Source organism: Scyliorhinus canicula, chromosome 19 (genome assembly GCF_902713615.1).
Source record: "Scyliorhinus canicula chromosome 19, sScyCan1.1, whole genome shotgun sequence".
NCBI classification, from domain to species: domain Eukaryota; kingdom Metazoa; phylum Chordata; class Chondrichthyes; order Carcharhiniformes; family Scyliorhinidae; genus Scyliorhinus; species Scyliorhinus canicula.
The window spans coordinates 26,732,409-26,758,733 of NC_052164.1; the positions used below are offsets into that span (position 1 = coordinate 26,732,409).

General features: G+C 46.1%; 1 protein-coding gene across 1 annotated transcript in view; it reads left to right on the forward strand.

Annotated features, from left to right (window-relative positions):
* The window catches only part of LOC119954216 (neurabin-2-like), a 385,075-nt gene that overhangs the window by 265,276 nt on the left and 93,474 nt on the right, over positions 1 to 26,325 (forward strand). The window contains 2 exon segments of the mRNA XM_038779251.1: positions 7,989 to 8,121; positions 24,308 to 24,428. Of these exon segments, the coding sequence (XP_038635179.1) occupies positions 7,989 to 8,121; positions 24,308 to 24,428 (254 nt within the window).

Below are 26,325 nucleotides of genomic sequence, written 5' to 3' on the forward strand. Positions count from 1 at the left end.
TAACATTAACTGCTTTCAACCTTTCCCAGGTATACTGTCCCATAGATGATTCTTCAAAAAATATGCATTGTTCATAAAATTCTGTAAAAGTGAATTGCAGAACAGTTCAAATTTGGCAGTACAAATTGGAATACAGTTCTTTGTTTTCTTCAATATAGTACGTGGCATTCTGAGTTTCAACACTACAATTACAGGCTACAATAATTTATACATATCTTGCCAAACATGACGAGGGGTTTTACGTGAGTTCCGGCCCCGCTGTGTAACCTGGCGGATTGTAGCCTTTACCTGTTGAACTTCTGTGACCGTTGCCCCAAGCTTTAAATGGGCCCCTCAGCAAGTAGATCACGGACATTGTAATGTGGCAGCCTTCAACACTTGGCCATAGGCAGCTCTTTGCACTGGAAGACCAGTACGTTTCTGGGAGGGCAAAGAGCTGATCGTCCTCCGACAGCAGGTGATGTTTTTGCGTGCTTCCCTGGCAACAGTCTTTAGAGCACAGAGTCAAACATAATGGAGCTGTTTTTTGACAAAAACATCCGCCTCTCTTTCGAGCTTTGTTTTGCAAAGGCACATTCCAGAAGGAGGTGGGTGGTGAGTTCTATCCCACTCCAGCCACTTTTGAGGGTATCGTGCAGGCGCGCTGAAGCCCCAGAGGAGCCTGAAGACGTAATAGTGAGGACCCTTCACACAAGCACTGAGCACGTTTGAACATTCTGTCCCATGGATTGTCCACTCGCTCAAATATTCTTTCCTCCGATTAATTTTAAATTGACCTCTTTTAAGCACAGGGCATGTTCTTTGGTTCTACTCATCTAGATAAGGTGAAGAAGATCGCCATGATCTATTTATCGAGGTCTATTTAAAATCCTTAAGACAGCAATTACATAACCTTCCAACCCTCTCTTTTCTGGAGAGAACAAGATTAATTTACATAATCATAACCATTTAAATATTAATTTAAAAATGGATTTGCATGTAATGAGAAATTGTTTGCTAATTAGATTGATATGCATTCATATAGGCCTAGAAATTTAGCTGTACAGTGTCTGCTTTTCAGGCGTTAGACAGGCCGGAAGCCTCGAGAATGACTGGTAAAGGGCTCACATGCTCATTCTGAACTGCCAGTGCATTGCTTGCCATATTGATCACCATTCAGTGCCCACATCTGAAACAGGCATTATATCCTGTGATGATTGTGCTGTTCACATTCGTAGCCAGGCTAAAGCAGATTGCAGAGCACTGCAACTTTGGATCAGCTTTAAGTGATATACTCAGAGATCGACTACTATGTAGTGTGAATGGCGTAGTCATACAAAAGAAGCTGTTGGCTGAGTCCAAGCTGACTTTCAAGAAGGCATTAGAAATGACGACAACAGGGCAGCACGGTGGCACAGTGGTTAGCATTGCTGCCTACGGCGCTGAGGACCTGGGTTCGAATCCCGGCCCTGGGTCACTGTCCGTGTGGAGTTTGCACATTCTCCCCGTGTCTGCGTGGGTTTCACCCCCACAACCCAAAGATGTGCAGGATAGGTAGATTGGCCACTCTAAATTGCCCCTTAATTGGAAAAAATAATTGGGTACTATAAATTTTTAAAAAAAGAAGAAATGACAGCAATTGAAAATGTTGAAAAGGTTGACAAGAGTTACATGGCGAATAAAGCTTTGAAGTCCTCCAGTTCGGTTGGGAAACCGCGAGTAGTATTGTGCCAGAAGCGAGGGCAGGGGATTAAGCCCAGGCCTTGAGTTGAGTACAGAAGTGAGAAAGATCAATAAATGCCAAAGATTTAAGCAGCCTAGGAGTAACACTACGGATCCATTTTCATGTCAGAGGCTTGGCACCACCCCCGGGAGTTTGTATTTCCCTGCCGTAGCCAGCGGCAACTCTGTGTTCAACGAAACCAAGTCTACACGTGGTCAAAAGAGGTGGCAGGCAGATGCTTGAATGTAAAACAGAAGGTCTCCCTGAAACCAACATCTAAAGGATCCAGTTAGCTCCTGGCCTCTGTCGCTGCCCCACAAAGTACTTCACATTCAATAGAGTGATTGTTGTCAGATCGTCAAATGCTGTAATCGTCAACAGTGCTGGCCTGAATGAATGACCCATTAATGTGACAGTATTGGTTGAAGGAATATTGGCCAGGAGAGTGGCTAATCTCAGCATTTCTTCAAATAGTGCATGATGTCATCAATAAAATCTATCTGCATAATTGGAACAGTCAGTCTTGGGGTGGAGTCTCCATTGCTCCAAGCTGTGATTCCCCAAGCTGTGATTGGGATTCCCGATTGGGCAGAGAATGGAGGGTCCCCCGGAAAAAAAAAATAGCACTGCTCCGATCCACTGCCAGTGGCCTCAGCGCGCTACTAGCCCCACATTGATTTGCATCCATTTCAATATAATTAATGGGCTCAAAGCTTGATTCACATCCCCGCTGTTATGTACTGACCCCCCCCCCCCCAGCAGGAAATCCGCCAGGTGGGCTTTGTTGCTCCTTTGCCCAAGTGTGGCACTGACACGGAACTCTGAAGTGGGCAGGTGCATCAGTGCAAACTGAGGTGAAGGCTTCCTCCACCTCAAAACACAAATCCTGCCTCCCTCCTGACAAGTAGGGCCATCCTCCCTCCCCCCCTCTCCCACGGGACTAACAGGTCACTCCCCCATCACACATCTCTGCATGAGGGCCACCTGACCTCCCCACCAACCCCCAAAGCCCTCTCACCAGCCCGCCCAGCGACAGCATCAAATCTGCCATCAGACCCACTCATTAGACTCCCCTATCAGACCTCTTATCAGCCACCCCATCAGATTCACCAGCAGTGACCACCCATCAGAACCCCTATCAGACCCTTGGCAGTCACATCAGAACCCCCCCTTCCCCACCCCCCAATCAGAGACCACATCAGACCCCCACCCCAATCAGAGACCACAGCAGACTTCCATCAAAGACCCCCATCAGTCACCTCTGCCTGAAATCTGATGAGCGGCCCAGGAAGTTCATTCTGCTGTGAATAAGAGGAAGTGAAACCACTTATCTCCTTTTGATGTGGTGAAGAGCTTGCAATCCTAGCAGGAGTGTTTATAAACATTGTGGTTAGCATAAAATTAGGGTTATGGAGATGCATTCAAGCGTGAAGGAAAACATAGATAAACGAACCACCTGTCTCTGGCCTGATAAAACTGTTACTCACTGGCTAGTGAAATGTATTGCTGTGCGAAATTGAATGGGAGTTTTGCATCCCTTGTCAGGGGATTTGAAGCCCTTTCAAGTGTACTTGGCTTTTGAGGACGCCTCTGACACTTGTACCAGTTGCAGCTTTAAACACTTTTGTCTGAGGCAGCAGATGTCAGGGAAAGGTCAGTGAAAATGCAATGATCTTTCACTGTACCGCCTGGACCGCTCGTCAACTTTCAGGCAGCCGTAACTGATTGGGGTCTGTCATGGTTGTTTATGATGGGGGGGGTGGTCCAAAGGGGTCTCTGATGGGGGGGGTTCCAATGGGGTCTCTGATGGGGGTGACTCATGGCGGGACTGATGGTGGTCTGATGGGCGGGTCTGATGGGTTGACTAATGGGAAGGGCTATGGGGGTACGGTGCGGAGGGGGGGTTGGGTCACCTTTCATGTGTGCGTGCTGTGAGGGGTGACCCGCCATTCCCTTGGTTGGAGGGAGGCTGCCCCTACTTACCAGCGGGGGGGGGGGGGGGGGGGCGGATTGTGTTGCCTTGGGATCAGGCCGTCCACTCAAAATGGCGACCCAATACCCGGATTCCATCGTAATCTGGCGAGCTTGTCCCATGCATATATTTTTCCTCGTTAAGGAGAAGTACAGTGTCTTGGACAATAGAATATCATGAACATACATCATATAGTTTTGAAAGGCCAGTGCTGGCTGCTCAGGTTCTTTCATTTTGATCTCAACACCATCCACTCACTTCCAGACATTTTATTTGTTGAATTTATCTGAATTCGTGTGCTGGGTGCTTTGGAAATAATTGTTCGATGTTGTTGCCTAATTGCTGGGACTATCAGTGCCAAGAGAAGTTAATGCCAGTTAAAAGATGTAAATGATTGGATTTGAAACTTTACAATTTACCCCAGAGACTCCATAATACACACCTGGCCAGTCCACAAAGGCAAAAAACACTGGGAGGTTTTAGGTCATGACGATGGTGGGGGGTGGATTGATGGTGGGTGTTAACGCCTGATATCAATCAGATTCCCAACCCAAATTTGCTTCCAACCTGCTCACTTTCAGCTTCAGCTGAGGTGAGAAGGTGGGCGGCCAATCTCCCAGCTCCAAGGAGACGGGTGGCCACTTTAGCTTTTCCACTTCTGTGTCCGCCCGGGATTCCCAATCGTCAGGAAACTTGATTGTTTCCCGAGTGAATGCTTGTTGAATGTAGGCGGTGGATGCCTTTACATGCCCCCCCACCCCCCACCCCTAAATCCAGTGTACCTGCCTCCCTGAAATCAGGCTCCCCCTCACCCTGGCCTTCTTCACTGGGCCTCCGATCCTGAAGTGGGTCTTGAACAAAGCTTAAACACAAATGGAGTCTAATTCTTAACCACTTTAACAATATACTGATTTTTGTCCATCCTGTCCAACAAATAAATGTCCTGACTATACTTAGTTGTGAATTATATGACAATACATATGCCTGAATCTTAGCAATATTGCTGGCCAAAATACTCCACACATCTGTACCAAAAGCTTGAATACCTCCAATGAGCTCTCGCAGTAGCTGCCCCACTGTGCATCTACTGACGAATGAGTGAGTCAGGTATGTTAACTCTCTTTTCCTTATTCCAGCGTACAGTGGAGCATTTGTTACAGGCATCATCATATCATTCTGAAGGTATCACAGTCTCTCTCCCAGCTTCCAGTCAGTCTAATTGCATCTCAATTTTCTTCCGTCTTTCCCATCACGGGGTCCAAATTATTGCTGGCTCACTAAACTGAAATCAGCAATTTTTCATCGATAGACCACCACAGTAACCAGGAGATGTAACCATGGTAACTCCCTCACCATGACTACTGCGCAACAGCGACAGCACAAAAGACAGTACAGCCATTGCATGAATGCAGCTAAACATCTAAAAACACACAACAAATGTATACAAATGCTATCTAAATGAAATAGGAACGTACAAATGTCCCCAACCAGATAATGTGGCCAACTGGTCTTTCGTTTAAAGAAGAAATCTTTGCTCTTAGCCACCATTTAAACGAGTTAACCAGGAACCAGAAGCAGTTTCTAACATATTGCTCGTGTTATGAAATACCATGTGCTCAAATGAAAACTTGTGAGTGCACATACATGTTCCTCCAACTGCCTCTTTGTTGACTGATCAAATATCAATTTATGATGATGCAAATGTGAACATCACAGTTACTTCAAAAAAATCTGAGGTAGTTCGACATGCTCCATAGAACTAAGTGGAATGCACCGCTCTGAAACAGGCCAATTCAGCTCTCTGGGTCCATATATGCTGTACCCGGGCCACCTCCCCATCTCACCCTTTCAGTGTAACATGCTATTCTTTTAACCCTCGTTATATTCCATTTGCGATTACATGATTTGACTCAACCATGGTTTCAGGAATTGAAAATGAAAAATGAAAAGAAAGTTGCTTATTGTCACAAGTAGGCTTCAAATGAAGTTACTGTGAAAGGCCCCTAGTCGCCACATTCCGATGCCTGTTTGGGGAGGCTGGTACGGGAATTGAACCTGCGCTGCTGGCCTTGTTCTACTTTATAAGTCAGCTGTTTAGCCCACTGTGCTAAACCAGCCCCTATGTGGAGTCGATATACATGACATCCAATTTAAAATTCTTATAAAATAATCTTTTTATTGTCACAAGTAGGCTTACATTAACACTGCAATGAAGTTACTGTGAAAATCCCCTAGCTGCCACATTCCAGCACCTATTTGGGTACACTGAGGGAGAATTCAGAATGTCCAAATTACCCAACAGCATGTCTTTCGGGGCTTGTGGGAGGAGCCCGGAGAACCCGGATGTAAATCAGAAAATGCAGCTCTTGGTCATTGTTTGTAACCTCTGACAACTTGGTGAAAGATGATTCTGGCATTCTAGCCACAGTAAACAGTCACTATTGGGCGGCACAGCAGCACTGGTTAGCACCATGGTCCCAGCTCCGATGCCCGGCTTGGGTCACTGCCTGTGCGGAGTCTGCACGTCTCTCCTCCGGGTGCTCCGGTTTCCTCCCACAAGTCCCGAAAGATGTGCTGATAGGTAATTTGGACATTCTGAATTCTCCCTCCGTGCACTTGAACAGGTGCCGGAATGTGGGACTAGGGGATTTTCACAGTAACTTCATTGCAGTGTTAATGTAAGCCTACCTGTGACAATAAAAAGATTATTATGTAAGTAATAATGGCCGATAAATAAAGTAATATGGCCGATATTTCTTTCTCAATTACGGTCACTAAAGCAGGTTATTTTTTACATTATTATTGGACACATGGACAATGTGGCATTGCTGTCTGTGGGACCTTACTCAAGGTAGCTATCATTTTTGCTACATGTACAACAGTGACTGATTTTAAAAGTATTTCATTCGATGTGAGATGTTTTGGGGCACCTTGTGTTCGTGAAAGAGGATATATCCATGCAAGTTTCTTTTGTAACCTATAAGTAGCAAATTTGTCAACACATTTTGAGAAGTGATTTCATATAAAACTGGGAGAATTTTCATTACGGGGAGTGAATAGTAACACTTTGTCCAGATTTCCATTTTTTTTCCTATTCATTTCCGGGATGTGGGCATCACTGGTTGGCCAGCATTTGATGCCCATCCTGAATTGCCCTTGCGAGGTTGGTGGTGAGCCGCCTCCGTCAACCGCTGCAGCCCCTCTGGTGTAGGTACATCCACAGCGCTGTCGGGGAGGGAGTTCCAGGATTTTGTCCCCGCAAGTAATGGAGCCTACCTGATTTTCGTTTCATTTTGATGAATCTAGCTTTCTTTATAAATGTGTTTGTGAGTTTTCTACAAATGACAAAAAAAAAATCTTTCCCTTAGCCACTTCAAACAAAACTAAGGGCTGCTAACATTTTTCAGGTCATAAAATATTTATTTGCAGCACATTTTGTGAGTAGTCCTCAGTCTACACAACCTCGTTGTCTGAGGGACTGAAGTGAGAACATAGGTTAAGAGGTTAAGATCTAAAGATAAAATTTTGATCTGCGAGAGAGTTAAGTCATGTTTATACCAGACTGTCAACGTCAATATAATTCATGTTGCCATTTGATGACATTTGCGGCAGGGTGGCACAGTGGTTAACACTGCTGCCTCACAGTACCAGGGACCCGGGTTCGATTCTCACTGTCTCAGTGTGGCGTCTGCACATTCTCCCGTGTTTGTGTGGGGTTCCTCCGGGTGCTCTGGTTTCATCCCACAGTCCAAAGATGTGCAGGTTAGGTGGATTGGCCACACTAAATTGCTCATTGGTGTCCAAAGATGTGCAGGTTAGGTGGATTGGCCATATTAAATTGCTTGTTAGTGTCCAAAGATGTGTAGGTTAGGTTAAGGAGTTATTGGGATAGAGCAGGGGAGTGTGCTTTGGTGGAGTGCTCTTTCAGAGAGTTAGTACATACTCGATGGGCGGAATGGCCTCCTTCTGCAATGTAGGGATTCTTTTTTTTAAATTTAGGGTGCCCAATTCATTTTTTCCAATTAAGGAACAATTTAGCATGGCCAATCCACATACCCTGCACATCTTTGGGTTCTGGGGACAAAACCAGCAGAAACACGGGAGATTGTGCAAACTCCACATGGACGGTGACCCAGGGCCGGGATTGAACCTGGGACCTCGCCGCCATGAGGCAGCAGTGCTAACCACTGCGCCGCCGTGCTTACTGTGGGGATTCTATGATGACTCGAGCGTTCATGATTTGAGAAGTCCAAGCTCAAATTAAAACAATTTGGCAATTGTTCTAATACTGAAATGTTAATATTGTTCTGACAGGTGTTCACTACCTACTCCAATGAAGACTATGACAGACGAAATGATGATGTGGATCCCATGGCAGCATCGGCCGAGTATGAACTGGAAAAACGTGTGGAAAGACTGGATCTCTTTCCTGTGGAACTTGAAAAGGGTAATTTATAGCAAAACTCCCAAAATAACTGATTCTTTTTTGGAATTGTTTGTACTGAAGATAATAAGTATTTAGATTGATCATAACGTTCCATAGCACTCTAATTTTGGTGTCTGGCTACGATGCTACGGAAACGATTAATAGAACATGGACCAGACGAGACACATGAAGCTACTAATCTGCTGGTTTGCAATCTCAGAATAATAATTGAATAGTCCAGTTTTCACCAACTTTTGAAAGTACTGGGGCAGGATTCTTTAATTCTGGGACTATGTCCCCACGCCGGCGTGGGATGGCGTAAAATGGCCACCAGTGCCCCGTTTTGCTGGGGTCTAGCATGCTGGTAGCGTAGAGCACCCGGATCTCGGGGCCGATATGGCCGGAGAACTGACGGATCCGTGGCCGCGCATGCTACATGTGCACCCCCTTTGGCCGGCTTGCGTGCCCTGGACCACCCCCCTCTCAGTGCCCCCAGCCCCTCATAAAATCACACCCCCCTACCCGCGGATCGGGCCTCCCCCGACTGTGGCGGCGCTGGACTGAGTTCGCAGCCACCACACCGAATTCCCGACGGATGAAACCACACGCGACCAACGCCGTTGGGAATTCGGCCTTTCGGGGCGGAGCATCGGGGGGGGGGGGGGGGGGATGTGCCACAGGCAATGTCCTGAGGCTTTGGAGGAGGCGGAGCATCGCAAAAGCGGTGCCGCCCCCGATTGGGTCGGGAACTGTGATTCTCTGGCCGATCACCGAACGTGAATTCCAAATAACATATCGATTTATATATTAATATGTGTCTTTATGGGATGTTAAGACCAAATGCACTCCTTAGATACAGAGGGGTTACAGGTTGGGACTTAAAGATAACATTTATATGTTCTGCTTTTTATGCAGTACTTTGACAAAACGTGTGGCAAAGTGAGAATTATTCAAAGAAAGTTGATTCAAGGATAAGTGTTTCTCAGTAGCACAGTGCTAACTCTCAATCTCTCTGCGTTCTTTTATGCAGTCAACCTGCCCACCATCTCCACTGACTGTTTACCATTGTTTCAGCCCATCGCAGTTCCACTTTTCCCTGCCTCACGATAGCCAGCACACCTCTTGCCACTCTTTCTCTCCCACCCATGCAGTTTCTTCTGATGTGTTCCAATTTTTCATTCTTGGTCCTCTCCCATTTTCTGCCTTTTCCTGATAATATGGGTAAACACGGGACCGGCCTCTGCGCACATACTAATAAATTCAGCTTTACTTCTGCACAGTCATTCCAGCGCTGTTACCCATTGTCTAAATCAGGCCTGCATGATCCAAAAGCTTTCTCCAGCTTAACATTGGTAAGATATAGCCATCATGTTCAGCTCTTATCAGTAACTCTGTCCTGTTACCTAACTGAACTCAGCTCAACCACTCGCTCAGGCAAGACGTGACAGTGCATGACCACAGCACCCTGCTTGTCTCAGAGCCAGCCTCCATATCTTACACTTGACCGATCATCAATATCTTTATCTTTCACAAGTACCTGTGCAGTACCCCCATTGCTTCTGACACTTTCAACTATGCCTTGCATACAAACATACAAATTAGGAGCAGGAGTAGCCCACTCCACCCTTTGAGCCTGTTCCGCCATTTAATAAGATCATGTCTGATCTGATTTTAACTTCAGCCTAAGTTCCTGTGTGGTAGTCACCACTGATGTATATCTTGTATATAGAGGATGTTGTTATAGGTGCTTTACGGTAAGGCCTCTGTACTATTAGATCCCTGCCTGCTGGCTCCGCCCAGTAGACGGAGTATAAATATGTGTGCTCCCCGTACAACAGCCATTTTGTCAGCTGCTGTAGGAGGCCACACATCTCAGTGTAATAAAGCCTCGATTACATCCTACTCTCGTCTTTGCGTAATTGATAGTGCATCATCCTGCCAACCCCCGATAACCTTTCACCCCCTTTGTTGATAAAGAATCTTTCTACCGTTAAGATATTCAAAGACTCTGCTTCCATTGCTTTTTGAGGAAGAGAGTTCCAGAGACTCATGACCTTCTGTGAGAAAAATAATTCTCCTCACCTCTGCCTTAAATGAACAAGTTTTTAAAAAAGGAATATTTTTTAGAAGGTCTTCTCAATTTTTTTTTTACAAATAACGCAACAAAAAAAAGTAAGAAGGAGCAGTAAACAAAGCGAAGCCACGATAGTACAGACCAGAATTATTGCAAATATACGAACAAACAAGACACAACAAGTTTAGAGCCTTACACTTGAGGAACTTGTGCCTCCAGCTTAAATACTGGATCAGTGCAACAATTAGTTAACAACCGGTCACAAATCGAGGGGGAAATGAGGATAAGGCCATGTAGATGGGATAACAGTTCATTGCGCAAACCTCCATGTGTTGCGAGATCAAGACATACAACACAATATACCAAACAATATGGCTGATAGAAAGCCCATATGGAGCAAACCAGACAAGGTGGAGCCTATAAGATTTAAGATAGGGGTCCCACACTTTACAGAATACATCAGATTTAGTTCAGATCACAGATGCCAGGAATACCATAGGAATACATTCCATAACTAATAATGCCAGTTTTGAATTGAAGGACATTTGTCACTAATCCAGGAACGTGGAATATATTTTAAGAGCTGCAAAAGTCAGGATGTTGTACAACCTTTTTTCATTAGTATCAGTAATTCTCTCATCTGGAAGACTCAGAATTAGGAACAAAGTACTAAACTCTAAGGCTCTGTCAAAGATCTTCTCCAGCTCTCTGACTGCACCAGGCCAATAGGATTGAATCTGTATGTAATGTATAATATTAGTGTACATAATCCCCCTCGACTACCAGGTACTTTAGGCACATCGCCGATGTATCAGGATCAAATCAGTGTCTAAGACGGCATAATATGCAAGCGGTGCTGTTTCTATAATTGAGTCTCCTTAATTTTATGACAAACAGAAATTTACTAGCATAATCCCATAAACTACCTCATGTCTCCTCATCAATGCTCTAGTTCCCAAGTTTTTTTTTCCCAAGACTCAAGGGTACCCAATGTACTAACACAGGATCGAAACACAGGGTGTTGTAGAACTTACTAATTAACTGGTTAGGCTCCACAGAATTCAGGATTCCTAGCCTCTGACCTGCTCGTGTGGCCACAGTATTAAGTCGGAGCTTCTTTTCATTTCAGATAAATGAACTAATCATTCCATTAATCACCTTTTAAAACTCTAGCTGACTACAGTATTGGCAGCATCTGCAGGGGATATAACAATCCAATCTAAGTAAAACATTCACTTTAATGAAAGCAACCCCACCCAGCTACGAGATCGGTAGGGACGACCAAAGAGCCAAGTATCACCTAATGGAAGCAATCATCTGAGGGAAATTGGCATCATACAACTGGCCAAAATGGGGGCTAATCATTGCACCCAGGTACTTAAACCGAAATACTTAAATCCCAATGAGAATCACATAAAGGGGAAGTTAGCAAGCAGGGGTTCGTGCTCAATGTGGGTGTTCAGGGACGCGGTCGATGCCCCTGACTCCTTCAAGTGCGGTAAGTGTGTCCAGGTGCAGCTCCTGTTAGACCGCATGTCGGCTCTGGAGCTGCGGATGGACTCACTTTGGAGCATACACGATGCTGAGGAGGTCGTGGATAGCACGTTCAGTGAGTTGGTTACACCGCAGATTAGGATTGGTGAGGGAGACAGGGAATGGGTGACCAATAGGCAGAGAAAGAGCAGGAAGGCAGTGCAGGTGTCCCCTGTGGTCATCTCCCTCCAAAACAGGTATACCGTTTTGGAAACTGTTGGGGGAGATGACTCACCAGGGGAAGGCAGTAGTAGCCAGGCTCATGGCACCGTGGCTGGCTCTGCTGCACAGAACGGCGGGAAAAAGACTGGAAGGGCTATAGTCATAGGGGATTCAATCGTAAGGGGAGTAGACAGGCGTTTCTGTGGTCGAAAACGAGACTTCGGAATGGTATGTTGCCTCCCGGGTGCACGGGTCAGGGATGTCTCTGATCGGCTGCAGGACATACTGAAGGGGGAGGGTGAACAGCCAGTTGTCGTGGTGCATATACGCACCAGCGATGTAGCTAAAAAACGGGATGAGGTTCTACAGTCAAAATTTAGGGAGTTAGGAGGTAAGTTAAAAAGTTGGACATCAAAGGTAGTAATCTCAGGATTGCTACCTGTGCCACGAGACAGTCAGAGTAGAAATTCAAGGATAGTCAGAATGAATACGTGGCTTGAGATGGTGCAGGAGGGAGGGGTTCAGATTTTTGGGACATTGGAACCGGTTCTGGGGGCGGTGGGACCATTAGAAGTCGGACGGTCTAAACCTGCGCAGGACTGGAACCAATGTCCTAGGGGGTGCTTTAGCTAACACTGTTGGGTAGGTTTTAAACTAATCTGGCAGGGGGATGGGAACCAGAGGAAGTTAGAGGTCAGTAAAGAGGCAGCAACTAAAGCCAGTAAGGTACTAGATAATAAACTCAATGTGACTAAGGGGAAGAGTAGACAGGGAAGAGATGATGAACGCAAATGGACAGATGGTCTGAGGTGCATTTGTTTTAATGCGAGAAGTGTAGCAGGTAAGGCAGATGAATTTAGGGCTTGGATTAGTACCCGGGAATATGATGTTATTGCTATTACTGAGACTTGGTTGAGGGAAGAGCAAAACTGGCAACTAAATATTCCAGGGTATAGATGCTTCAGGAGGGAGAGAGAGGGAGGCAAAAGGGTGGAGGAGTTGCATTACTGGTTAGAGATGATATCACAGCTGTGATTAAGGAGGGCACGATGGAGGATTCGAGCACTGAGGCAATATGGGTAGAGCTAAGAAATAGGAAGGGTGCAATAACATTGTTGGGACTTTACTACAGGCCTCTCAAAAGCGAGCGTGAAGTAGAGGTACAAATATGTAGACAGATTATAGAAAAATGAAGGAGCAAATAGGGTGGTCGTGATGGGAGATTTTAACTTCCCCAACATTGAATGTGACTCTTGTAGTGTTGGAGGCGTAGATGGAGTAGAATTTGCAAGGAGCATTCAGTAGAGTTTTTTACAGCAGTATGTAAATAGTCCAACTCGGGAAGGGGCCATACTGGGCCTGGTATTGGGGAATGATCCCAGCCAGGTGGTTGAATTTTCAGTCGGTGATTACTTTGGGAATAGCGATCACAATTCCGTAAGTTTGAGAATACACATGGACAAAGACGAGAGTGGTCCTAAAGGAAGAGTGCTGAATTGGGGAAAGGCAGGAGCTAGGGAATGTGGATTGGAAGCAGCTGTTTAAGGGTAAATCCACATTTGAAATGTGGGAGTCTTTTAAGGAAAGGTTGATTAGAGTGCAGGACAGACATATCCCTGTGTAAATGAGGGCTAGAAATGGCAAGATTAGGGAACCATGGATAACGGATGGAAGTGTGAGACTAGCTAAAAGGAAGCATACATAAGATCTAGGCGACTTAAAACTGATGAAGCTTTGGAGGAATATCGGGAAAGTAGGACAAATCTCAAACATGCAATAAAGAGGGCTAAAAGGGGTCATGAAATATCTTTGGCTAACAGGGTTAAGGAAAATCCCAAAGCCTTTTATTCGTATATAAGGAGCAAGAGGGTAACTAGAGAAAGGATTGGCCCACTCAAAGACAAAAGAGGGAATTTATGCATGGAGTCAGAGGAAATGGGTGAGATTCTTAATGAGTACTTTGCATCGGTATTCACCAAGGAGAGGGACATGACGGATGTTGAGGGTGGGGATGGATGTTTAAATACTCTAGGTCAAGTCGGCATAAGGAAGGGGGAAGTTTTGGGTATTCTTAAAGTCATTAAGGTGGACAAGTCCACAGGTCCAGATGGGATCTATCCCAGGTTTCTGAGGGAAGCGAGGGACGAAATAGCTGGGGCCTTAACAGATATCTTTGCAGCATCCTTGAGAACGGGTGAGGTCCCGGAGGACTGGAGAATTGCTAATGTTGTCCCTTTGTTTAAGAAGGGTAGCAGGGATAATCCAGGGAATTATAGACCTGTGAGCTTGACGTCAGTGGTAGGCAAACTGTTGGAGAAGATACTGAGGGATAGGATCTATTCACATTTGGAAGAAAATAGACTTATCAGTGATAGGCAGCATGGTTTTGTGCAGGGAAGGGCATGTCTTACAAACCTAATAGAATTCTGATAGACTCTGTGCGGAGTCTGCACGTCCTCCCCGTGTGTGCGTGGGTTTCCTCCGGGTGCTCCGGTTTCCTCCCACAGTCCAAAGATCTGCGGGTTAGGTGGATTGGCCATGCTAAATTGCCCGTAGTGTCCTAAAAAGTAAGGTTAAGGGGGGGGGAGTTGTTGGGTTACGGGTATAGGGTGGATACGTGGGTTTGAGTAGGGTGATCATGGCTCGGCACAACATCGAGGGCCGAAGGGCCTGTTCTGTGCTGTACTGTTCTATGTTCTCATTCTTTGAGGAAGTGATAAAGTTAATTGATGAGGGAAAGGCTATTGATGTCATATACACGGACTTCAGTAAGGCGCTTGATAAAGTTTCCCATGGCAGGTTGATGGAAAATGTGAAGTCGTATGGGGTTCAGGGTGTACAGCTAGATGGATAAAGAACTGGCTGGGCAACAGGAGACCGAGAGTAGTGGTGGAAGGGAGTGTCTCAAAATGGAGCAAGGTGGCTACTGGTGTTCCACAGGGATCCGTGCTCGGACCACTGTTGTTTGTGATATACATAAATGATCTGGAGGAAGGTATAGGTGGTCTTATTAGCAAGTTTGCAGAATGTACTAAGATTGGTGGAGTTGCAGATAGCGAGGAGGACTGTCAGAGAATACAGCAACATATAGATAGATTGGAGAGTTGGGCAGAGAAATGGCAGATGGAGTTCAATCCAGGCAAATGCGAGGTGATGCATTTTGGAAGATCTAATTCAAGAGCAGACTATACGGTCAATGGAAGAGTCCTGGGGAAAATTGATGTACAGAGAGATCTGGGAGTTCAGGTCCATTGTACCCTGAAGGTGGCAACGCAGGTCGATAGAGTGGTCAAGAAGGCACACAGCATGCTTGCCTTCATCGGACGTGGTATTTAGTACAAGAGTCAGCAGGTCATGTTACAGTTGTATATGACTTTGGTTAGGCCACATTTGGAATACTGCGTGCAGTTCTGGTCACCACATTACCAGAAGGATGTGGATGCTTTAGAGAGGGTGAAGAGGAGGTTCACCAGGATGTTGCTTGGTATGGAGGGTGCTAACTATGAAGAAAGGTTGAGTAGATTAGAATTGTTTTCGTTGGAAAGAAGGAGGTTGAGGGGGGACCTGATTGAGGTCTCCAAAATTATGAGAGGTATGGACAGGGTGGATAGCAACAAGCTTCTTCCAAGAGTGGGGGTGTCAATTACAAGGGGTCACGATTTCAAGGTGAGAGGGGGAATGTTTAAGGGAGATGTGCGTGGGAAGTTTTTTACACAGAGGGTGGTGGGTGCCTGGAACGCTTTGCCAGCAGAGGTGGTAGAGGCGGGCACGATAGCATCATTTAAGATGCATCTCGACAGATATATGAACGGGCGGGGAACAGAGGGAAGTAGATCCTTGGAAAATGGGCGACAGGTTTAAATAAAGGATCTGGATCGGCGCTGACTGGGAGGGCCGAAGGACCTGTTCCTGTGCTGTAAATTTTCTTTGTTCTCGGGGTGGGAGGGGAGCTTCTGCCAAAGGCTCTATAACAGTGCAAGTAACAAGAGAGATAGATGGAACCCCTGTCTGGTCCCTCTCTGGAGCCCAAAATTCTCAGACCTAAAGCTATTTGTGAGCACCACCATTACAGGCCAATTAATTAATCTGACTAAATCCTCACCTAACCAAAATTTCCGCAACATGTACATCAAATAATTCCATTCAACCCAATCAAAGGCCTTTCCCACCCAGGACCCTCTTCTGAAAGACCTGAATCACGTTCAACAATATCCTAATTATTACTAGAAACCCCACCCTTAATAAACCGCGTCTGTTCCTCTTGAACAATCATTGGAAGGATACCCTCCTATTGTTTCACCATTACCTTCAACGGTAATTTTAAGTTAACATTCAAAAGGGATGTTGGCCCTCGGATCTTTACCCGTCTTCAGAATTACGGAGGTGTTAGCCTCTGGAAGTGTTGGCAGCAGCTGCCTGACAATGCATACTTGCCAATGGTTCCATTAGGAAATCCTTAAACTCCCTGTACTCAAACATCCAAAACCATGTGGCCACGGACCTTATCCGACTGAAGCTCCTTAATAACCGCAGCCACCTCGTCTTTAGAGATAGGAGCATTGAGGGCCAAGTGCTGATCCTCCAACGCTACTGGGAGCCCAAGGGAAGAGAAAAAATGTTCCATGCCTTCTATTTTATCAGCAGACTGTTTTGACCTATATAGCTTTGCATAAAAATCTCGAAAGGCCTCATTAATCTCCTCTATTACCCTCCAGGACACAGAACTCCAACGCACGGAGGTGATAACCCTAGAGTCTGTCTTCTTCTTAGTCAGGCAGGCCAAGTACTTCATCGGCCTATTTCCGAACTCATAGAGTTTCCGCCTTGCAAGCTGTAAACTTTCTCAGCCTGCTGAGTCACTAAGGAGTACTCGGCCACCCTTGCTGCGATAACCTCCTTCGATAACTGCTCATTAGGGGTCCTGCTAAACCTCTCCTCGGAGTCAGTCAAATAGACTTCCGACCGATGCTGACTCTCCAGCATTCTACACCTTTTGCTAGCCACCTAAATAATAACCAGTTCCCTAGCTGAGGCCTACAGGTCTCCCATAATGAGGAGGGAGTGATGTCAGAAATGGAATTAACTGAGTAGAAACACTCGCAAGCCTCAAAATATGTAGTAAACGATGCATCCCTAACTATGGAGGTACCCAAGCCCCACGACCTAAACCGGGGGGGGGTGTGAGCCCTCGAGCAGAAATTACAATGCTATCTATAGTAAATGACGAGACCAAATGTCGGATCATCCTCGGTGAGAAGAATTAATCAAATCTGGTGTGGCTCTGATGGGGGAGCTGAGAAAAACATATAATCTTTATCCTTAGGATGCAAAGAGCTTGAAACCTCCAAATAACCCACCTCCTCTCACGCTGAGGCTGGTGTTCTAACCTGACCGGGGGGTGGGGTTGGGGGAGGTGAATTCCAAGTGACCAGGAGCTTGTCCATCAAGTGGTTCAGATGACAATTGAAGTCACCGCCGAATTGGCCGAAGGCACTTCTGCAAAGTACAAAAAAGCCTACATGATAAACTCTTGGGAGTAATTTGGTGAGCCATACATATTCCGTAATGAGACAGCCTCCCCGTTAGCCGGCCCCTTAACTATCGCATGCCTACCACCCTTACCCATAACACAGTTCTCAATCTCCCAAGGGGATATTCCTGTTGATTAGGATTACACCCTTGCTACTCGTTGAAAAAGAGGCACATGATCCCGGCCCCGCCCACTTCCGCATTAATTCGAAGTGCTCCCCTCTCATCCAAGTGAGTGTCCCGCAACAGGATTATGTCCACTTTCTGCTTCTTACGAAAAGAGAGGATCTTTTTCCGTTTGATAGGATTCCCTTCACATTCCACGAGCAAAGTTTACAATTTACAGTGCAGAAGGAGGTCATTCAGCCCATCGAGTCTGCCACCCTTTGGAAAGGGCCACCCCAATTAAGCCCACGCCTCCACCCCATCCCCATAACCCAGTAACTCCACCAAACCTTTTTTGAACACTTAAGGGCTGTTTAACGTGGTCAATCCACCTAACCTGCACATTTTTGGACTGGGTGGAAACCAGAGCATCCGGAGGAAACCCACGTGGACACAGGGAGAACTTGCAGACTCCGTACAAACAGTGACCCAAGCTGGGTACGCCATAACACCCCTCCCCCATCTCTGTTTATACCAAGGTACCAAAATATCTCCAACATGTTCCTTTCACGGATATAAGACCTGCCTGTACCTAAGCAGGATATAGTCAACATCATAAAGACCGCAGTGTAAGAATAATAACATCGCCACCCCAAAAGCTCTAAAGGGACATTGCCAACTAAAGTGAGGACCTGTAGTACTAATCCTACGGCCATACTGTCATTACCAACGGGATACAATCTCCTCAGGAGGAGAAGAAAAGATCCATCAAGGGAATGGGAATCAGATGCATTTTACGCCCACCCATGAAGACCTGTATCCACCATCTGCCCTTCGGCAATAGCACCACAATTAATTACATGGATAATATGAAAAGATGATGAATAACTAACATACTGAACAGCCACCATACATAAAGATAATGAGAGTCCCCAAAACACTCAAGGATGAGTGTTTCCCTTTCATAGGATAAATGACCATAAAATCAAACAACACCATAATAGGGAGAGGATCCGGATCCAGGTTTCTAAAGCTTTGTGGGTTTGAGAATTTGAGAATCCCGAGCTGCAGAATATCAGTCCAATTCCTTCCCTTCCTGGACATAACAAAGGCCAAGGCATTGTCGTCGGATAGCACTTTAAGAATCGCAGGATAGTGCATGACATTATACATTCCAGCTGCCTCGAGTTTCCTTTGAACTTCATCGAAGCTTCGACGCTTCAGCTGCGTCGCCAGCAAAAAGTCCTGGACAAGAAAGATCTTTGATCCCTCATGGAACCAGGTCCCGCTGAGCTTCGCCATCTTCAGAACCCTTTGGCGATCTTCAAAATTGTGGAAGCCAATGATTATAGGCCTGGAACGTTGATTGTCTCTTGACCTCAAAGGCAGGATGTGGTGCACCCTTTCCAATTTGAAACGCCCAGCCCAAGAAAATTGTGGCAGCCAAGTCTCAAAAAACTTAACAGGAACCTCATCCTCCACTCTGTCAGTAAGACCGACAACTCGGATGTTCTTTCTCCAACCTTGGATCTCCATATTTTCCAGGATTTTTGACATGCCACAAAGCTGGTTTTCCAAAGATCACCAGCTGAAGAAGCAATATTTCCGATGTACAGGATCCTTTCCTCTGTTTCATCAAGTCTTTTATTGGTTTTCTGCAACTTGGACTCATGAATACTCAAGCCCTACGACAGCACTCTGAGTCTGATCAATAACTCGGATAATGTTGGCAGTCATCGTTTTCATCGTCTCCGAGAGCACCTCAGAGAGCGCCGGCCAGGTCCAGAGATCTTCTGAGGATCAAGTTGCCATATTGAAATGGTGGCTCCTGCGGAATCCTACTGCGCCCTTTTATCAGTGGATTTCTTCATGTTTTTCAGCATATTTGCATCAATACTAATCATCTTCGAGGGACATAATGTTAATTCACATTCACGGATCGGATTAGGCAATACCTATGTCGGGCAATCGGGATAAATACTGGATTGTAAAGTGAGCTTTTAAAAAATTTGTTGATGGGACTTGGGCATCGCAGGCTGTGCCAGCATTTATTGCCCATCCCGAATTGCTCTTGAGGGGGCAGTCAAAAGTCAATGACATTGCTGTGGGTCTGGAGTCACATGTGGGCCAGACCAGGGAAGGATGGCAGATTTCCTTCCCGAAAGGACATTAGTGAACCAGATGTTTTTATTTTTATTGACAATTTACAATGGTTTCATGGTCATCAGTAGACTGTTTTTAGTTCCAGATATTTTATTGTGTTTAAGTTCCATCACCTGCCTTGGTGTGATTCGAACCTGTGTCCCCAGATCATTATCCTGGGTCTCTGGGTTACTCGTCCAGTGACAATACCACTATGCCACCACATTCCCAGAGTGGCGCCAGAGCCCACAGAAAAGTTGTTATTGCCGCGCCTGCTCATACCCCCCTGACTCCCTAGTTTTAAACAGAGACGCCTAGTTCTAGATTCTCCTACAAGAGGGAACATCCTCTCCACATCCACCCTGTCAATACCTCTCAGGATCTTAAAGATTTTGATCAAGGAGCCTCTTACTCTTCTGAACTCACAACCTGTCCAACCTTTCCTCATAGGACAACCCTCCCATCTCTCCCATTCCAGGTATTAGTCTAGTAAACCTTCTCTGAACTGCTTCCATTTACATTTACATTTAGTTAATAAGCTTGTTTTTTATTCTTCCTGCCAAATTTCACATTTTCCCACATTATGCCCCATTTGCCATATTTTTTCCCACTCACTTAACCAATCTGAAGTGCTTTGTCAGCCCCCTTATGTCCTCCTCGTAATTTATGGGAGGGATTTACCACCTCCATTTTTGTTGGCTGCAAATGGCGGGCGGACGGAGAATCGAGGGGGAGACTCAAAAGGCTTTTAAACTGGTGATACTTCCCTGCTCAATTGTCCCCTCCCTGTTAGTGACCTACCAGGGTTTCCGCTATGCAACGATGGGAACCCCATTATAATACACTTAAATACGATTAACGGGACCCCACACTGGAAAATACCTCCACGCTGAAAACTCCCACCGGCGGCATTGAGTCACATCGCTGAAGTTCCCGATAGGTTTTCTAAATCGTGACATTGGTAAACAGAACCCGCCGGGGGTGCATAGGTAAGTCAGCCCCAGGGAGGAGAGGGTCATGCCTGGGCAGTACCAGAGGAAGTGCCTGGGGACATTGCTTCCATTTGGAAAGTTTGGGATGGCGGGGGAGGTGGGCTTGTGGTTCACTCAGGTTGGGAGGAGTGGTTTAGTGTCCTGGGGGTTCCTTTTTTTATTCTTATTCTGATCTCTCAGGAGCCGTGTTTGCTGGCAGGGTGAACTCTGAACCGGCATGGTGTCATGGGTCCCGCCTCCAGGATTTTTTTCACAGTGTTTAGAAATTTGGCGCGAAAAGTTAGCAGTGGAGCTGGTGGGCCACGCACCGCTTTTCTCGCCCAGGTTGGCATTGTGAACCAAATGAAAAAATCCCGTCCTACTTTCCGACCTACCTTTGTGCTGTCAACAAATTTAGCAACCGCACCTTCAGTCCCTTCATACAAGTCATTTATATAAGTTGTATGAAGTTGAGGCCCTGACACTGATCCCTGTGGCAAACTACTCGTCACTGCCTGCCGAACAGAAAAAGGCCCATTTATGCCAACTCTGAGTACAATCTACCGGCCGCGTCGCGCCACACAACTGATAGATCCCGGGAGAGGCCAACCCCGGGCTGCCCGACAGCTGGTACACCTCGTGAGATCTAACCAGATCTTGGAAGGTGTCGTGATCAGGATCCCGTCCACAATGAGCGGGACCAAGTCTTGCACGCTTAAGTGGGCTTAAAACCCACTTATGTGTGCCGTCTCCAGACTTAGCCGGCTCCCGGCATCTATGGATCTCCCAGGGAGACACCAGCCAGACGTCGATTAATACTGATCCGCACAAACTTGAACCAGGCGGAATGGCACCCAGGGGGTCTCCCGCCATCAGAGGCCTCTGCGTAGTCAGGGACAGGATAGAGTGGTCCCCTGGTCTTCCTCCTGGCACGTGGGAACCTTGGCACTGCCTGGCTGGCATCTTGGCACTGTCACTCTATCACTGTCAAAATGCCTGAGTGGCACTGCCAAGCTGGCAGGAGCACTGCCAAGGTGCCAGTGTGACAGTGCCAAGGGTCAGGGCCCGAGATACATACATACATAGAAGATAGGAGCAGGCGGAGGCCTTTTGGCCCTTCGAGCCTGCTCCGCCATTCATCACGGTCATGGCTGATCATCCAACTCAATAGCCTAATCCTGCTTTCTCCCCATAGCCTTTGAGCCCATTCTCCCCAAGTGCTATATCCAGCTGCCTCTTGAATATATTCAACGTTTTAGCATCAACTACTTCCTATGGTAATGAATTCCACAGGCTCACCACTCTTTATGTAGAGATGTGTCATGCCCATGAAAAGAGGATGGAGGTTGTGCCGGGTGGATATGAAGGGGCCTCAGCAAGGTTGGGGGTGGTGAAAGGGGGGGGCTAAAAGGGGGATGGGAACGCCTGAAAAGGGGAGGCCCTCAGTGACCCTATAGCAGGGTGCCATCGTTTGGGGGTGTGGGGTAATGACCATGTGTGTGGGGGGTGACATTGTCCGTGGGGGACCGTCAAGCCCACTTGGAGATCAGGGCACCCTTTCAAAATGGTGGCCTGATCTCTGAGGAGCCGGTCTGGCCATAGGGTTCAGCTCCACAATGACAAAATAATTCTAAGGGCGAGATCTATCGATTGCGTTCCGCCCGAAAAACAGTGTGGGAGATCTCACTTCTTGGCACGCCTTGTCAGATCTAACATGATCTTGCGAAATGTCGCAATGTGAACCCTGCCCATTGTGGGCATGATCGCTTTCTGGGAAATCTGCATATAAGAGATAGCTAGTCTCACTCTAATATACGTTCCCAAGATCTAACCAAGGCATGGGATCTAACTCTCTCGCCTTGGTGACCTTGAGCAAGCGCCGTTCAGTACTGGTCTCCAACAACCGGGGAGCAGACAGAACAACACTCCCAGGAGAGGCCCCCAGGTGCTTGCCCTCTGGGCAGAGTGGCACCCTGGCAGAACCACCTGTGTTCCAGTCTGGCATTGCCAATGTGCCCAGGTGGCACTGCCAGCTAGCAAGGGCACTGCCAGGATTCCAGACTGGCACTAACAAGGTGCCAAGCAGGCATTTTTCACACAGCGGGAATCGGGTCGGTGTGCCCCGAGCGGTTGTGGGAGGATGTGGGGGTGCCGAGGACCCCCTTATACACGGGTTGGGGCTTGGGGGGAGATGGGCAGCGCGTCGGCAGCTCGAGAGTTCAGGACGCCATTTTTGCATGCACTGAGGAGTTCCTGCGAGCGTTCCCTGCTGAGACCACCGATCTACTCGGATGGGCATTAGATAGAGGGGATTTTCTTGGCACTCCGAGCGCCGCCAAACACCTACCTAATCACCGCTATGGGACTCTGTTCCCATTTGGGTAGATCATGCCTAATTGTGCGCCAGCCTGGAGAGAAACCCCTCAGGGCCAGAAAATGTGACTAAGTATGGTTCGATAACGGTGGGATTTTGCCGACAGAGCCGGGGAGAAATTCCCAACAAAACCCACCTGAAATGATCTTGGAAAAGTTTCCGTTAGATTGCACCCTCTATATTTCATGTTAGTCAATATGTTACCCCCTAAATCATGGGCTTTTATTTTACGCAGTGCTCATTGATGTGGCACCCTACTAAATGCCTTGGGGAAATCTAAGTGCAGTACACTAATTCTCTATTATCCATACCACATGTGAGTCCTAACAAAGAACTGGAATTAATTGTTTAAACATGGGCAGGATTTACCAACCAACCCGCCATCTTTTTTGGCAGTGGAGGCGGCCAGCCAGCGGGATTTACCCAACCCGCCATTGTCAACAGGATTGCCCGATGACTGCACTCCCCGTCGTCGGGAAACCCGTGAGCCAGCGTGGGATGGGAATATCTGGCCAGCATGAGCAGCTGGTAGATCGCGCCCATGATTTATTTCCCTTTCACAAAACCATGTTGACTCTGCCTGATTGCTTTGAATTCTTCCAAGGGCCCTGCTGTAACATCGTTAATAATGGCTTCTAACACTTTCCTTGTGACAGATGTTAGGCTTCCGATACTGCGAGGGTCAGCTTTCCCAAAAAGCTCATTCCCAAGCTCCATTTGACACAAACTCCACCTCATCCATTACTCTATTGCAAACATCCTACTTTTGTTTTCTCTCGCTGTCTTTGTTGACCTGTAATGGTTTCCTATCCCACAACATAATTTTGTCCTTGTTTACGAAATCTACTCTGGCCCCTTGGCATCATTTTCATATAATCTTAGAATGTTTACAGCACAGAGGAAGGTTTATTGGTCCATTGTGTCTGTGCTGGCTTCTTCCAGCAATAACCTCAAACTGTGTTCTTCAGCTTACGTAAACTAATCTGCCGAATGTGGCCGACCAGTGCACTGGTCCCTCACCTCCGCCCACTCCACCGGATGAGAGTAGAGGCTTCAAGCGTCTATCCATAATTCCTGAATTACTTTCCTCAGTTTTCTCCCTTTCTGGATGCCAAGCCACCTTCACACGTCTCCAGTATACTTACATGTTTCACAATGCCATCAAACATCCCCCTGCTCTTCCCCCCCCCCCCCATCAAACTTGGTGTGGGTTCCTCACCCCTCTCCACACTTAAGGAAACTTTTGTTGTGTTAAAAGCGTCATGTCAGTAAATTGTTTGCCGAACTGAACTGAACTGTACCTCTTTCTGACTCTAGATGGTGATGGCCTGGGAATCAGTATCATTGGAATGGGAGCTGGAGCTGACATGGGATTGGAAAAACTGGGAATATTTGTGAAGACAGTAACTGAAGGAGGAGCCGCTCACAGGGATGGCAGGTACGGGTCGATTTGTTGCAACCAACATATAATAATCTAGAATTTTGTGTACCTACACATTGTACCTGCGCATTCTATAATACAGCAGGAGATGCGAATTATTGGCAGTCAGCCTTGAAGAGTAGGTTTGACCCAAAAAGTGGCACATTTCTTAATCAATCAAGCATTGTCAATTTGCTTTGTATTTTGATGCAGCTTAGGAGACGTTGAATATTTTAGCAAATAATTAGTGAAGGCCGTGGGATAAAACAGTGCCTCATGATTAATTTCGAAAAAGACGACTTTTTGAATTGAGAGATAATTTACTGAGACTTACATTTGTCCTGTTCACTGGTAGAGTTAACCTGTAGTGAAATCATAATTATCTGCTGATTAAAAAGAATGGTCTCATCTATATCTTTAATGCAAAGCTTATAAATTGCTGGCCTCGCATGCATCTGATTATAAGATAATTGGATTTAATGGGTCAAAATTCCATGATATTGCTGCATCGCTTATTGATGCCGCAACAATTTGCTCCTGGTTAGAGATGCTGGGTTTGCAAATGGGATGAGCCCTGTACATGGGAAAGGTGCAAGACAGATTATTCTGAAGCATACCAGTGATTATTGGAGTCGCCAGACACCCAATATCCGATAATCTTATTTTTATATTGCTGTAGTATTCTAGAATATATTGCGAGTGGACCTCACAATACTGGCTGCTCGTCCCTAGATGGAAACTGGTACTTTGCAGGGTAGGAGCTTAGCATTATTAATTTTAGCAACAGTCACCCTTTTCAGACCAAAATTACATTCCCAAAAACAGCGAGCAAGCTTTGCAAGCTATTTGCACTTTGAAATATATTTTAATGGTGCTTCGCTGAGCCTTAGAAACTATGGCTGCCTATCTGGATGAATCATTGAGCTATTCTTTAGAGGGCGTTGCAATATTTCTCATGATGCAATGAATAGATAATTTTCTGTATAATTGTAATGGAAAATGCATCCATGAAAGGCACCCTGTCTTTTGAATAATTTATTGGCAACACCATTTGATTGGTTTCAAGAAGTGAGAAAGTAAGTTGTTGGCGAAGCTTAATGTACTTCAGCACTGTACCTTTAAGACATGTCCCTACAGGCGTTTGTTTATGTTACTGTTTAAGGGAACTGCCACGCAGCTAGAAATACGGCAAAGTCTCAGGATGTGGTTACTCAGTAGCCCTGCTGAAGGGAACTGCGGAAAAAAAAGAAGCGTCTGGTTACAAACAAATCACCTACAGGAAATATCAGTTTCTTGTCCAGCAAAACCAGGATGGCAATTTTATTTTTAATGATGTTCCTTTTAACTGCGTCCCTTGATCATTATTTTTTTTGTCCAGTTAATTTGAGTTCAAATGAAAGAAGAACATATCTTTATGTGTGAACGCTAAGTGGCATTTGCCCACATAAGCACTTGCTTGATCTTAACACTTGTCCTTAAACATGCCTCCTGTTCCAAAGCTGCTTTTCTGTGTAACCAGCTTCTGACTGAAGTACCGCAAGAAATGGCCAAATTATGGTGGAACAGGACATGATATGTCCTGTTTTAGAGACAAAGGTGGAATAACTCAATAAATGCCCAATTGCCTTTGACATGTCCAAATCTGCAGTCATGTAGATAAACCATTTGCAGTTTAATACAGTGGTTCTATCGAAGTAACTTCTGAGCATTGCTGGTATTTGTGCCCTTCGCATAGACTCGTGGAGTCATTTGTGATGCACAGGAAGGTCATTGAGCTCGTTGACCTTCCCTCCTCAGTGAAAAGTAATGGAAGGAAAATCACTACATTTCTCAGCCTGCTCTTGTTGGAACACAGTTTCCTTTCTTAACGTTCCTCTGTCCATGAGTCTGGTGAAAAGGGAAACAAAAGTAGATT